The sequence below is a fragment of the Protopterus annectens genome, chromosome 11.part0 (genome assembly GCF_019279795.1).
Source record: "Protopterus annectens isolate FY-2018-M chromosome 11.part0, PAN1.0, whole genome shotgun sequence".
Taxonomy (NCBI): Eukaryota; Metazoa; Chordata; order Ceratodontiformes; family Protopteridae; genus Protopterus; species Protopterus annectens.
Window position 1 is genome coordinate 386,512,549 of NC_056745.1, and position 14,282 is coordinate 386,526,830.

At 37.2% G+C, this 14,282-nt stretch overlaps 1 protein-coding gene across 3 annotated transcripts in view; it reads right to left on the reverse strand.

Moving 5' to 3' along the window:
• Positions 1-14,282, reverse strand: part of LOC122815407 (bile acid-CoA:amino acid N-acyltransferase-like) — an 817,246-nt gene that overhangs the window by 104,053 nt on the left and 698,911 nt on the right. For all 3 annotated transcript variants that reach the window (XM_044087875.1, XM_044087874.1, XM_044087873.1), the window contains 2 exons: positions 6,607-6,703; positions 5,101-5,181 (listed from right to left, as the gene is read on the reverse strand). In XM_044087875.1, the coding sequence (XP_043943810.1) occupies positions 5,101-5,181; positions 6,607-6,703 (178 nt within the window). The remainder of the gene's footprint in view (positions 1-5,100; positions 5,182-6,606; positions 6,704-14,282) is intronic.

Sequence of the window (14,282 nt, forward strand, 5' to 3'; positions counted from 1 at the left end):
ATAAGCCTAGCCAAATGCTACACTGGCTTTTGCAACCCAAGAAAGTTATTTTCCTGTGTCCCTGTCAAGCAGAGCCACAGGAGTGATCCCTGGAGTGAATTTCCTATCTCCCATCCAATCATCAAGATTTTTCTTGAAGAGTGCTAATGAGGAGCTTTGTTTGATATAGATAGGTAGTTTGTTCCAGAGTATGGGAAGTCTCTGGGACAGGAATCTATCCCTCCAGCATGTTCTGTTTATTGTGGTGACAAGGTTTAGGTCCCTAGAGTGTGTAGCTTGGAGAGATTGGGATTTCTTTAAGTGGAGCATGTCCAACAGCTCTGGGTTTGACATAGCTTTGTATGTTAGGCAGATATCGCCTCTAAGTAGGCGATATGCAACATAGTAAAGCTGGAGTTTTTTGAGACAGTCTGCGTAGGGCATCTGTTTGAGGCCAGTAATCCTCTTTGTGAGGTATTTCTTCTGCCTTTCCAGTTGTTGTAGATGTCTTGTGGGGTACATACCAAAAGGGGCGTTAGACTCTATAATGGGTCTAATGAGTGATGAGTAGAGGGGAACAATGACCTCTTTTCTCCTGGATGAAAAACCTTTTGTGATGAGGTGTGCCAGGAAGAAGGATTTCCTGACTACTGTGGCAATGTGATTATCAAAGGAGAGACTACTGTTCACCTATGTCCCAAGGTCTCTTATCACACTTTCAGTGTTAAGTAGACTATCGCCTATGTGGTAGCTCATGGGTACAGAGTTTTTACCAAAAGGGATGACAATGCACTTTTTGGCATTGAGCTTGAGGCCATGGCTTTGACACCAGGTATCTGTCTCAGTGAGGCCCTTTTGTAGGATGTCCACATCGTTAGGAGTTTTGATTATGGCTTCTAGTTTGCAGTCATCTGTGAACTTTGTTAGCCAAAGACTTTCTGTGTTAGCTTGTACTTCAGAGAAGTAGATATCAAACAGGAGAGGACCCAGGACGGAACCCTGTGGTACTCCACTTGCCACTGCTCTGAAGTTGGATTTAGAGTCTGCTACATTTGCAGTGTGGGTTCTCTGTCAGTGAGCCAGTTGGCAACCCATCTTGTGACATAGAGATTTATACCTAGTTTAATGAGTTTGTCTATAATTCCAGAGTGGGGGATAGTGCCAAAAGCCTTGGCAAGATCTAGATAGGCTGTGTGAACCACGTTACCCTCATCTACAGCTGTGTTGACCGCTTCAAATAAGTCTGTCAGCTTTAGGAGACATGATCTGCCTTTTACAAACCCGAACTGGGTAGGATCCAGAGTTTGGAGATTACCAATGTCATTGTTTATAAGTTATATGATGATACATTCCATAGCCTTGCAGCCCAGGCTTGTCAGGCGGTAGTTCCCAGGGTCTGTGGTGGCTCCTCCTTTGTGGAGTGGGTTAACTGTTGCTGTGCATCAGTCAGTGGGCACAAAGCCTGAGGTGAGGCTATGACTGAACATGGTACTTAGGTGGGGTGCCAGTTCATTCTGTAGTTCATGTAGAACGCAGCCTGGGATGTTGTCAGGTCCCCTGGATGCTATGTTCTTGGCTTTGGAGAGTGTGTTTTTCACCTGTGCAGTCATGATTACAGGAACTTTGCATTTTTCCAGTATAGAGATGGGCCCTTTAGGGGGTGAGAGAGGGGTAAAGTTAGCACTGAACCTATCTGCCAGGATGTTGGCAATGTCAGTTGGTTATGTATATTTAGTGCCATTGTGCTGTAACTCTGAGCAGATCTGAGTGCTGCCATTGAGATTCTTGACATAGCTGTAGAATGCTTTGTGGTTTTCTTTAGAATCAGTGGCAATTTTGTTTTTGTAACTAGCTTTAGAGGATTTTATGAGGGATCTCAGCTTCTTACTGAAGCTGACCTCTGAGTTTCTCCAATCATGGGATTTTACTCTTTTTTGCAACAGTTTCTTTCTTCTGTTGTAGAGTTTGTTTATGGCAGAGGACCACCAGATTGGCTTCCTTTTTTTTGGAGGATAGCATCTTGGTTCTGTTAGGAATTGCACAATCCATGCACTCGTGTAAGTGCTTATAAAGTGCATTTGTATAGGATTCAGCAGTCATACCTCTATTGTCCATCAGCATGGGTGTCGTGAAGTTTGCCTCTTCTGTCTTAAGAAGAGTGAAGTGGGATTTGGAAACATTTTTTACAGTGGTTTCCCTAATGGGGCTGGGGGTGGGATGTGGATGTCTAGGGTGATTAGCTTGTGGTCGCTTCTGACCAATGAGAAACTGACCTCTGGTGTGCCACACCGGTTGCCCGTGTTGGTAATGACCGGGTCTAGGATATTTCTGCCCCTGGTGGGGGTGTGGATAAGTTGATCCAAGGCATTGGAATTTACGAATTCCATATCCGTATGATCGGGTATATATCAAATGGAATATTATACTCTATGATGGCCTGATGACAGCAGACTACAGTGGTAGGATGACCTGTCTGGGCTTAGATGCCATGCCCTTGCTTATAAGTTGAGGAACATAGAAGGATTTTCTTACTACCTTGGACACATGTCATTCACTATTACCTCCAACCCCTACCTCTACCACTTAAGTTACCCCGCATTCAATTTCCCTACATTTAGACAAATGTAACGTGGACAAGTTCAAGGTCATTACTTTCTGCTCCCAGGTATGAAACTCCAGGACTTCTGCTTTCTATAGGAGATTATTGCAATCAGGGCTCCTGTGTATACTGGCAGTCATTCAGCTTTCTGTCTTTTGTTTTCTCTCCATAACTGTATGTGAACATGCAGTTGGCATATTTAAGTAAAGTAGATAAGCCCACTAACATGAAAGTGCTGCAGCACTTGTCCACCTTCATGATAGCAATTTTGTTTTTATCATGTTGCAAGTGTCTGTCAGGTTGTGTTGTAAAGGGTTTTCATCGATGGTTTGTAATAGCAGCTCTGCATTCTAATGCTTGAGGGATCAATTTCCAAATATGTTAGCAATGTCAATTTCTATATTCAGAAGGCATGGAAGAGGGTATGCTAAATTTTGTGGTTACTTTTTCATGCTACTGAAGAGCATTTCACATATTAATATTATACAGAAAAACAAACTGCTTTGTCCTAATTGCACAGGGTAGGACATCATGGTTTCAAGGTTAATAACATGTAGCTATCCTCAGGGTGACGCTAGTGACATGCAAAAGAAATCTCCCACACTCTGTGTTAGAGGATCAGTAATCTGCTTAAGGAACAGTACAATATTACCTTGATTTCCTGGCAGCTTTTGGCTACCATGAGGCTGAGTGTAGACAATAGGTTCTAAGACTCTACTAGGCCTATCACAAAGCACAGTAAGGGGTTACACCGCCTCTAAATATGGACAAAGTATTTTTGGACGTAGTCTATAAAAAGCATATGCTTGGCCATAATGAAGCAGACATCGGTATACGTGCCTACACATGCACGCACTCATACACATATACAAATATGAGTGTATTATCATTGCTTGAATATCTTAACCTCTGAATTATAAAGCTGTGACAAAATTAAACTGACTGCACAGCTGGTTCAAAATAAATGAAACAAGCAAACAAACAAAAAAAAATTGGGGGGGGGGCTGCTATAGCTGATACTCCCACTGCATAATTATATGTATATAGTAACTGTAAGATCACGCAACAGTGGGGAAAAAGGAAAAATCTGTAAACCACACTGTGCAATAAATCTTCCACTAAGTCCAACATTTGATGGTGTGGATTAACCAAAATATTTGCTGACTCACACTTTGATCAAAATTTACAGTTAACAGAACTACTGCACCCATATTAAATATAGATGTATATTTTGCACTCTTTGTTTTCTCTCTCTCTCTTTATATATATATATATATATATATATATATATATATATTCATAATATATGCACATTCATATACAGATACACAGGAATACACACACACACAACACAGACACACAGACACACAGACACACACACAGACACACACACACACACAAACAATCACATGTGCATGTGCACACGTGCAAATACACACACAAACACACAAGCGTACACAGACACATTAGAAATTATCAAGATTTTGCTGGTTACATTTCTTGTTTAGTATTAATTTCCAGTTTTGTTTACTATTATCATTCTGCATTTAGCCTGATTTCATATAAAGTAACATACCGAATAGATTAACATCTGAAGTATATGTGATCAAAAAATGTGAAGGGCGACTATCTGCTTGTCATTCCATACAGTAAGCCAACAGTTCAGGGGAAATGGTTATTTTTTGGATGGTATATAATATGCTTCCTTACAAATTATACTCTTTATATAATAAAATATTTTAAAAGGAATTTAGCTAAATGAGATATACATTGGTTTGTGCAACATAACATTTTGTTTATTTAGAACAAATGGAAAATATAAACACTGTGTACTGTAAATAAATGTAACAACTAAAGCATAAGTTTTACAAACAGGTATATCTGAAACCAGAGCATGTTGAAGCAGATGGAAATATTTGCATTTAACCCTTTCTATTGTTAAGGTTAAAAGCTTTGAATTAAATGGAAATAACATAATAGTATCCATTGTATAATTACCATAGGAATTTGGAGAGCAGATTTAACCCCTTAGCAAACAAAATTTCAGACCAACATATTCTAAGTGGTTTGATTTTTTTCTATATAAAGTTGGTAACATTTAATGAGTTACAATTAAAGGATATAAACAGGCTGGCCAAGACAGATAGAGCAGTTATCAGTTAATCTTTTGCTGACCTAGTACCTAGTTGCACAAAATAATAAATAAATAAATAAATGGTTAGCTTTATGCCATAAAACAAAGTGTTACAGGATCAGCGAGAAGGGGAACCTACTACCTAGCTACATATTTGCATATATTTGAAATTTCTGCAGTATTGTAATAGTGAGTATGAACACTTCCTATATTACAAAATACTAGCGAACAGTATGCCTGTGGAGCAAAGCAGGCACCTAACTTTCCACCACAAATGTTCAGAACTCAAATTTGTCTTAAATTATCATATGAAAAATAAAAAATAAAAAAATAAGGTTGGATATCACACTTTATATGTTACTAAAGAGACAGAGTGATAGGAACTCACGTCTAGTGAAGTTTCTTTTGCTGCAAATGCTTGATCATCCTCTGATGAAAACAATAATATCGGGCACCGAATTTTTCCAACCTGTTCAGTGAAAGACAAGACAGTAAAACTAATGTAAAAAATAGTATAATCTGCTTTAGTGTTTCCCGTAACACATCAAACAAACTTTTCTGGCACTGATATGCAAAATGTTTTGATGCTTTGCCATTAAGCAGCAGCACAAAGATACGTATATTTCTACTGAGATTCACAATATATATTTTTGACAGTCACAATGGCAATTTTTGTTTAGATCTCTTTTTTTTATCATTTGTTGACTGGGTTAGTCCCACTAGGCTAGTAGCTTCTTTTCAGGGGGGATCCATGGTGTTATTTATACTACTTGGGAAATTTGACCAGGGCATCAGGGAACTTCCCTTGCTCTTTTTGATGGGTGCTGTGCGATCTTTTACATCCACCTCAGCTACCATTAACTCAAGCAAATGGGGCCTCAATTTAACATTTCATCTCAAGGACAGCACATTCAGCAATGGAGCACCCCCACCCCAATTGTTGCACTGCAGTATCAGCAATCAATGTACCTGGTATGGGAATAGAACCTACAGCCTTCTACCCAAAGCAGGTGTGCTACCTGTTGTGCCACTGACTAATGCACTTATGAAAACAATATTAGTACTCAAAGAATTTTATTGTACATGTAGCAAATGTGGCATACATTATTACCTCTGTTTATTGGCTCAAGCTTTTGCATTACAAAGAGCAACTGGTGTCTCCTGAATGCTACAGACAAAAGACTCCTACACTGCATTGTGTTGTTTTTAACATTGTTGATTGGTTTTCCTTTTTAAAAACTCATTGAAATCTCATACATTTATATTATACTTACCAAGGTCTCTTTATGTATGTGAGACTGCTGTGCAAACAAAGTCAAAATGTCAGCTAGGAGAAGATCCCTATTAAAAGCCTTATATCAGAAGTTCAAGTCTTGATAATGCTAGATCCAAAAACTACAAACATTTGAATGTGATTTAACACAAGTAAAAGCAAACTGAAAAGGTGAAGTGTAAATTTTTAAATATTTTTTGCCGTAGGGCAAGCCCCTGGCAAAACCTCTCCAACCGATGATGTCAGGGGATGGGGATGATTGCACTCCAATTCTCCAATTACCCTGTTAGTGATATATATATATATATATATATATATATATATATATATATATATATATATATATATATATGTGTGTGTGTGTGTGTGTGTGTGTGTGTGTGTGTATTAACATGAGACCTCTGTACCTTGGGAGAAAAGGAAACTTGTTGATGAAGTAATTTAATGATAGTATACATTTCCCTGTAATCCCACTTATATTCTCCCAGTTATGAGAAACTTGGTTACAGTTCTGTAACATACAAAGGGAATCCCATGTAAAATGATCATGTAGCAGCATATGTGTTCACACATTTTTGAGAAAGCAAAACACAGTTGGAAAAGAAATAAAGGACAGCTTACATCGAGATGACAAGAAGGCTTATTGAGGAGATGAGTCATAAAGGGCTTCATGCACAAAGGGTTATCTTCAGTATACTGTTGAGTGTTCATCAGCTTCCTAAGATAATCAGAGGTAACAAGGAAAGTTAATTGTTTCATTCAGAACACAAAGTAAGAGACTTTATTCCTAAACAATTAATTAACAAAGAAATGCATTTAAACAAATTAACTTAAATCCATTTTTTATGAGTAACTTTCTTGCAAGTCTCACTTCACTGTTACATTTTCAAACTCGCAAACACACCTGGAGCAACTAATAATGCATATGAAGCAACTAGTTTTCAAAAAATGTCCTTTAAATGACTGCAGACCAGAGTGCCTAGATTTGTGATTGCACACAATTAACACAATTAAATTGAAATATGAAATATGAAAGAGTCTGTTGGTCATCATGTGCAAGTACTAAGAGTTCAATTAAGAGTATTACCAGCCTGCTAATAAAATACTATAGATCTGTTTAAAATACATACCTTTCTAGAAGAACAAAGAAATAGCAATAGAAAATGTTTTAATTTTTTTTCTTTTACCGTTTCTCAGTCCTTCTATGCCATGTTCTGGGGATAAGGTGTAGGGACGGCTGAGCAGAAAAAAACCCTCCTTACCATTAGGATGTGCAGTACTATGACATTCTTATCTTCACCCTGTTCATCCTTCTCTTTTCACTTAATCTAATGGAAAAAGACTGGTTGCACACCACCAGGGAGTCATACCTCTGGAAATTTAGGTGAGAGAGAGAGAGAAGACTTGGATACCTGATGAATCCAAGCATCATATTCAATACAGATAAAGGAAGCAGACATTCATATCCCAACACATCCTCCACACCTGGAACAAACTTCCACAACATGTCAAGCAAATTAGCACCCTTATTATCTTCAAGGTAAACGTGACAACTGGATGGTAGACACATTTTCCTTTGTTCTGTTTGGTGCTTTTCTCGTTAAAGCAGTAGAGAACTTTGGAATTTGGGTTTTTGACTAGACTTGTAATGGTCTGCAGACTGATTTCCTAGTACTCATCTCTGAACCTGTGAACCTATAATAATCCAATGGCCATGATCTATTCAACCACTTCATGACTTGAAGATCCCAAAATATCCTAATAAATCCACTTTATAGAAAACATTGCTCTGGGCTACTACTGGGGGAGTCCCTGGTGGTCTAGTGGTTAGGATTCGGTGCTCTCACCGCCACAGCCCGGGTTCGATTCCCAGTCAGGGAAGCTTCAATGAACCTTTAGGGTGGGAGGGTGGCTTAATGGTTAATGTGTTTGCCTTGCAAACACAAGGTGCAGGGTTTGAGTCTCACAAGGGATAATTGGCTAGGTTTAAAATGGCTTGCAAGGGCAGTTAGCTTAGTACTAAACCATGAACACCCATCTAAAAAACAGTACCTCTTCTTTTCTGTTTTATAACAGTGAGCTTTTATTGCATTTTTTGCAGTACACAGGACCATACACTTTCCCAAAAAGTTTTTTTCATTCTGGATTATCCAAAATATAACCTATGGAATTAGCACTGCAAATATCCCTGCCATCAGAAAGATAATTATTGATTAAAGTGATTTTCAGAAACAGTAAAATACTGTTTGCAACAGTTATTTATTTTGAAGAGGACATTCATTTCATTTTTTATTTGAGCATCTTGATACAAAAATGTCTACAATTACCAAAAAATCTCTTCATTTTTTTCCTCTCTATTTAATCCAAGATGTCCAAGATTTCTGTGGGAATAATTCTATACTATCCCTTACTCAGCTACTGTGAGTACCACTTTTGGAATCTCTGTCAAATACATGGGAGGTATAACTATCACTATCTCTTTCTTAGTCAGAACACCAGGAGTTTTTCTTTCTACATGGTTAGGACAACTGTCCCAGAAGTCACTAAAGCCATAGATACACACATATACATATATAACTTTGTAACTTTCATATACTGAAGACGTTCCATCCACTAATAAAGGAACGAAAGCGCTAAATACCAGTTGGATTGCGTGATGGCTTCTTTCTTAGTCTGAAGTATTTTTTTTATTTTATATAAATAAATAAATAAATATATATATATATATATATATATATATAAATATATATATATATATATATATATATATTTATGGGCCTACCATGTATGAATGAACCATCCTTATGTCGAATGCAGAAGACACGACAAAATAAGTTTGACCATACAAAATAGTGAACCAACACAAAACCAAAAATGAGAGAGGAAAACTATTTCCTCTCCCGATATTTAAACTAAACCCTGCCCCGTAACACTAGCTTTAAATATGCCTGAGTAGTGGCAGTGTTACAGGAAGGTTTTAATAATCTTAAGCTGTAGACTTAGGGTTGGGGGAAGGGGCAGCATTAGGGTTATGGTTAGCACCCATTACTAAGGTGGTGCAGGGGGGCCACTACAGAAGACAGACTCAGACACACAAACATTCACAAACACACACAAACAACATTACATCTATCCCCTAACCTAAACCTTGCTATAAGTATACAAACTCGCACAAAAATACAGAACACCCATCCTTCACGCTTCCCCGACCCTAACCTTAACTCAAGTACACACAAACACACACACACACACACACACACACACACACACACACACACACACAAACACACACACACACACACACACACACACATGCTCTCACCCCCAACCCCACTTTCCATGCTTTTGACATATCCTTCATTCGGCCAGCTATACCATCGAAGTTATATCACACCCCTACATTTGTCTTACAAACATACATTTGATAAAATGCATGGGACCCAAATACCTATCTATATATCTATATGTTTGTATAGATAGATATACACAACAATGAGGTTGGAGATTTGGAAAATGAAGATTTTTTTTTAGACACAGCAACAAGACCGATAGAGCCCTGGTGTTCATCAAGGTTTGCTGCAAACAGCCAACATGATGGCCTGAATCATGGAAACAGCCATTTCTGGAGAAGGGGGACATTTCAGCCACAAAACTGGAAATAGTAGTCAGGAGCAGACCACAACAAGAACAGCAGATAGACTTATGGTACTTATCAGAAACACTCTTATAACAACAGAAACAAGAACTTCCATTACAAATCACAGAAGAGGAAACCCAACAACCAGAATTAGAGATGAAGATGATATCTCTGCTCTCTGATTTATTAAGTGTTTCTTTTTCTGGTGACTTGCACTACATACAAGATGTCAGACAGGAGGAATTTTCAGTCCCAGGGCCAACATGTTTTTTCAAAAAAGCCATTAATTGAGACTGAAATTATCTTATTAAAGAAAGGACTGACATTCACCCGAAGCTGAAGGATTTGGGTGGTAGGCCCTTTAATTTCATTAAAAATGCTTGTGAGAGAAATGAATTCGAAAGTTCCTGCTGCAACAGGAGACCTGAAAACAAAGGACAATAGTCTTGCAGTCTCAAGTAAACTCAGTAATTTTAATCCTGCTTTGCACTCTACTGCTGTCATAGCTGAGACATGCCTGTAGAGACATGCTATTTTAATTTATATTCTTTGAAACAGACACTTTAGATAAATGTAAGACAGACTGCACTAGGAGTTTTATGAAAGGTGATAAGGACGGTGTCCCTTTAGTAATAGACAATGAAAGATATAGGCCCCAAATTGAATTGATGTCTGATGTTAACTGTTATAAACTAGTAAGCATAAATGATATTAATAGAGCATAAAGCAAAATTAATGAGTTGCTGCAGGAGTTGTTAACCAAAGGTTTCTTTCACAGGAAATTATCAATGTGTGTCTGGTTTCAAATCTACTAATTCCTATAATTGTTGGTTTTTCCAATGTACATAAAAATAAAACTAGTGTCAGCTACAATGTCAGAAACAGAAGCACTGGCCAGTCTAATGGATAAAAAGTCAAACCCCTTAATGAAATATGTAACCTTTTATATAAAAAAACACATTTGATTTTGTTGATAAATTAAAAGAACTTGTGATTAAACAGGAAACATGGTTAGTTACTTAGGTTGAGCAAGCTTTGTACTTAGTTATTCGAAAGGACATAGGAATAGCATGGAATTCAATAAACAACTCACCTAACTGGTAATGAGGTAATTTTAATGGGCAAACTGCCTGAAATGATACTTGAAAATGTTTTGTCCTTTTTAACAAAACATTTTATAAACTGGTATCTGGTGTAGCCATGGGGACAGTTGTGGCACCCAGTTATGCAAATCTTTTTATCGCCAGATAAGAAGATTATTTTATGCATTAGTCAATCTTTTTGCAGTACATTACTGGCTACTGGTGATATATTGATGATTTATTTCTTTTGTGGCAAGAAACTTTACAGAAGCTGGGTGATTTTCTAAATTATGTAAATAGAACTACACAGTTTTTAAAGTTTACATCACACTATTCACAAGAAGTGATATACTTTTTGGACCAGAAATTTTTAAGAGACCTGGCACCGTAAGATTAGGTACAAGGATTCACTAAAAGCAATCCAGTGTGACTTTGTATGTTCACTACAGCAGCACACATTCAAAGGGCCTAAAACTAAACGTAATTAGGGACCAGATGATTAGGTTTTCAAGGCTGACCTGTGAAAAAACAGATTTTGAACAAAATAAGAGAGAATTAAAACATGTATTTATACAGAGAGGTTACTGTGATGTAAAAGTTAATGAATTTGAAGAGCAAGTGAAGAAAGGGAGGGCAGGGAATTTCAAATCCATTTCACTAAGGGCTGGGGATGAAAGGAAACCAATTTGTCAATGCTTATTTACTGATTATTATAATCTAGACAGAACTCTGGGGATAGGCATTTTAGTCTGGACAGTTTTGCTGTTAAAAGCATTATAAGAAACAAATGGAAGATTCTGAAAAGTAATGCAGCCATCTCTGCAGTTGTGGGTGAGAGCCCTTCCTTACTTTTATAGCCTCAAGGGTGACAACTTGACAAAGCTTATTAGAAAGGAATGAACACAATGGGAGAGAAAGGGTCACACACAAAATGAAACATATTTCAATGTTTTTTGTGGAACTTGCAGGTTCATTGCTAATAGTCCATACTATTGTGATGAGAAAACAGGGAAACATGGTGTTAAAAACATTCCAGTTGTGAGATTAAGAATGTTGCTTATTTTGCTGCATGCATCTCCTATAATGCTTTTTATGATGACAAATGGGAAGGAAACTTCAGCAAAGGGTCCAAAATCATGTATATGCTATAAAAAAGTAAAAATAATTACAACACATTATACAGACATTCCACGTTGTGTACAGATTTGTGTTTTAGGTTATGGAGAGTGTAAGCACTTCTGAAAGAAGAGGGGATGTAGAGTTATTGCTTGACAGGAGAAAATCATTTCTGGCAACTTGAGATGGCAGTTAACATCCCCAATGGCTTGAATAAATTTTATTATCATCAAGCCAGAACTAAAAAAAATAGACCGTATTAGCAATATTTCCATGAATATCATCTGGTGTAGTAATACACTAGCCTTACAAGCAAAAGGTCTGATGTTCAATTCCTGGTATGAACTTGAACTTTGATATTATTTTATTTTATCTGAATTTTATGTGCTTTTCTAAATTATGCAAACAGAACAATTCAGTTTTAATGGGAAAACTGCCTGAACTGATACTTGAAAATTCACAGATATATTTTTAATGTATTAAGCTCCAGGAAGTGGAATGCTTGTGAGCTGGAATATGTGTGGATTGGTAGAAAGAGAGCATGGGATTTGCAGCAAACTTTATTTAAACTTACTTATGTCTTAAAATGTTTATTAGTCTGACAAAATCTATTGGGAGTGAAAGGATAAAACATGAACTAATAAACCATTTTTTGGAGTTACCTGCTGGAGAGGGCTGTTTCACTCTTTTGTATATGCATACAGTTTTTTTTTCAGGTTGGTTTAATAATTTATGTATTTATTGCAATTGTTGACCCAAGTAGTCCAACTAGGCAGTGGTAGCTCCTTTTTAGCATAGCTCTAGTAACAACATACTCAATTTTATACAAAAGTGATAACAGTAAAGCTTAAAATTACAGTATGGATATACAATACTTGAAAGGCAGCAATACTAGAAAAAATCTGCAGTTAGTAAAATATAGAATCATTATGTATTAATACATGGCAATTTGTGATATATACAGAAAGGTTTATAATGTCAAATTCCAATTTTACATATATGGGTAGGGGAAATAATACGGGTGATATGGGAGATACAAGTTGTTAGCAAAGGGGGGTTGATAAATGTAGAAAGCAAAGAGCATGTGAAGAAAAATGAATTATGTGTAGATTTATTAGTTGATATAGAAATAAAAAAAGTTGTAGTGAAGTTGAAGTGGATGTAAAAGGTAAAAACCAAGAGTTGGAATTCTGTTGGAGGGAAGAACTTGTCAGGTGGTAAGTAGAGACAAAAAAAGTGGAAGTAAGGGCAAAGAGATAGAAGACCACAGGAAATTTACATTGAGAATTTGTTTTGGTAAGCTATACGGAGAATAAATTATGTAAAGGACAGGGCAGCCTAGCTCTGGGGAGGTGCAAGAACAGAGACAATTGTTTTTAAAGTGTTGCTTTAGTAAGCTTTTAAATATGGATTGGAAGGTTTGTTGTCTTATGGTGGTAGAGATAGAATTTCAGATTTGAGTACAAGGACAGACCAGCAAAGTAATGCATTTTGTTATGGTTAAAAGGGACTTATCCATGGAGTGTATTGATTGTGCAAGGTGGAAGGTTCCACTAAGGCTTGGAGTGCATTATGAACAGGTGCTAACTGGGTGACAGAGAGATACTATGGAGGTTCTTGCCAGTCTAACTGTTTTAAGTCAAGGCAGTGGTGGGATTTAGCAGACTGGCTAGTGGCAACTTAACTATCTTGTTATAGCATCGTTCAAAGTTCTAGTAGAGATTTTTGGAGGCTGGTGCCCATGGGGGCATCATATAGGAGTGAAGGTGGAATATATGCAGAGGCTATTGTTTTTTTCTTACGTTTCTAGTTAAAAAGTATTTGCTATAATACAGATGTCAATTTTATGCCAGATTTCTTGATAACTAATTATATTTGAACATCAAACTTGTGGTGGTTATCTATAATGACACCTTGTAGCTTTGTGTGGGACACAAGTTGGATAGGAGTGTTGTTTGATGAGGTGATGTAAAAGTTATTTTTACTACAGGACGCAGATTTTAGTGTGAAAAACAATAACTTGATTTCTTTAGCAGTCAGCCAGAGGTAGGAATTGCTGAGCCAGGTTTCTACAGAAGAACATTTTTTTCCTGACATTCTTGGATGGACATAGCTATGGTTATTAGTGCAGCATTATCAGCATACTGAATGACAGTTGTATCGTGTTTAGGTCATTAATAAAAGTTTTAAAGAGTATGGGGCCCAGGACTGAGCCTTTGGACACCCCAACTGAGATGGGTAAGAATGGTGATTATGCTTTCTTCTGTTTTACAGCCTGTAGCGTGTTAGAAATACAACTGTAGAATCAGGAGATGGAGGAGGAGGGGTTATCAAGGCCTAGTGAGGATAGTCTCTAGAGAAGAATCTGGTGAGATACAGTGTCAAATGCCTTAGACAACTCAAGGACTAGAGTAAAAAACAATGTTACCCGAGTCCCTGTGAAGGCTGACATGATGTAGTGA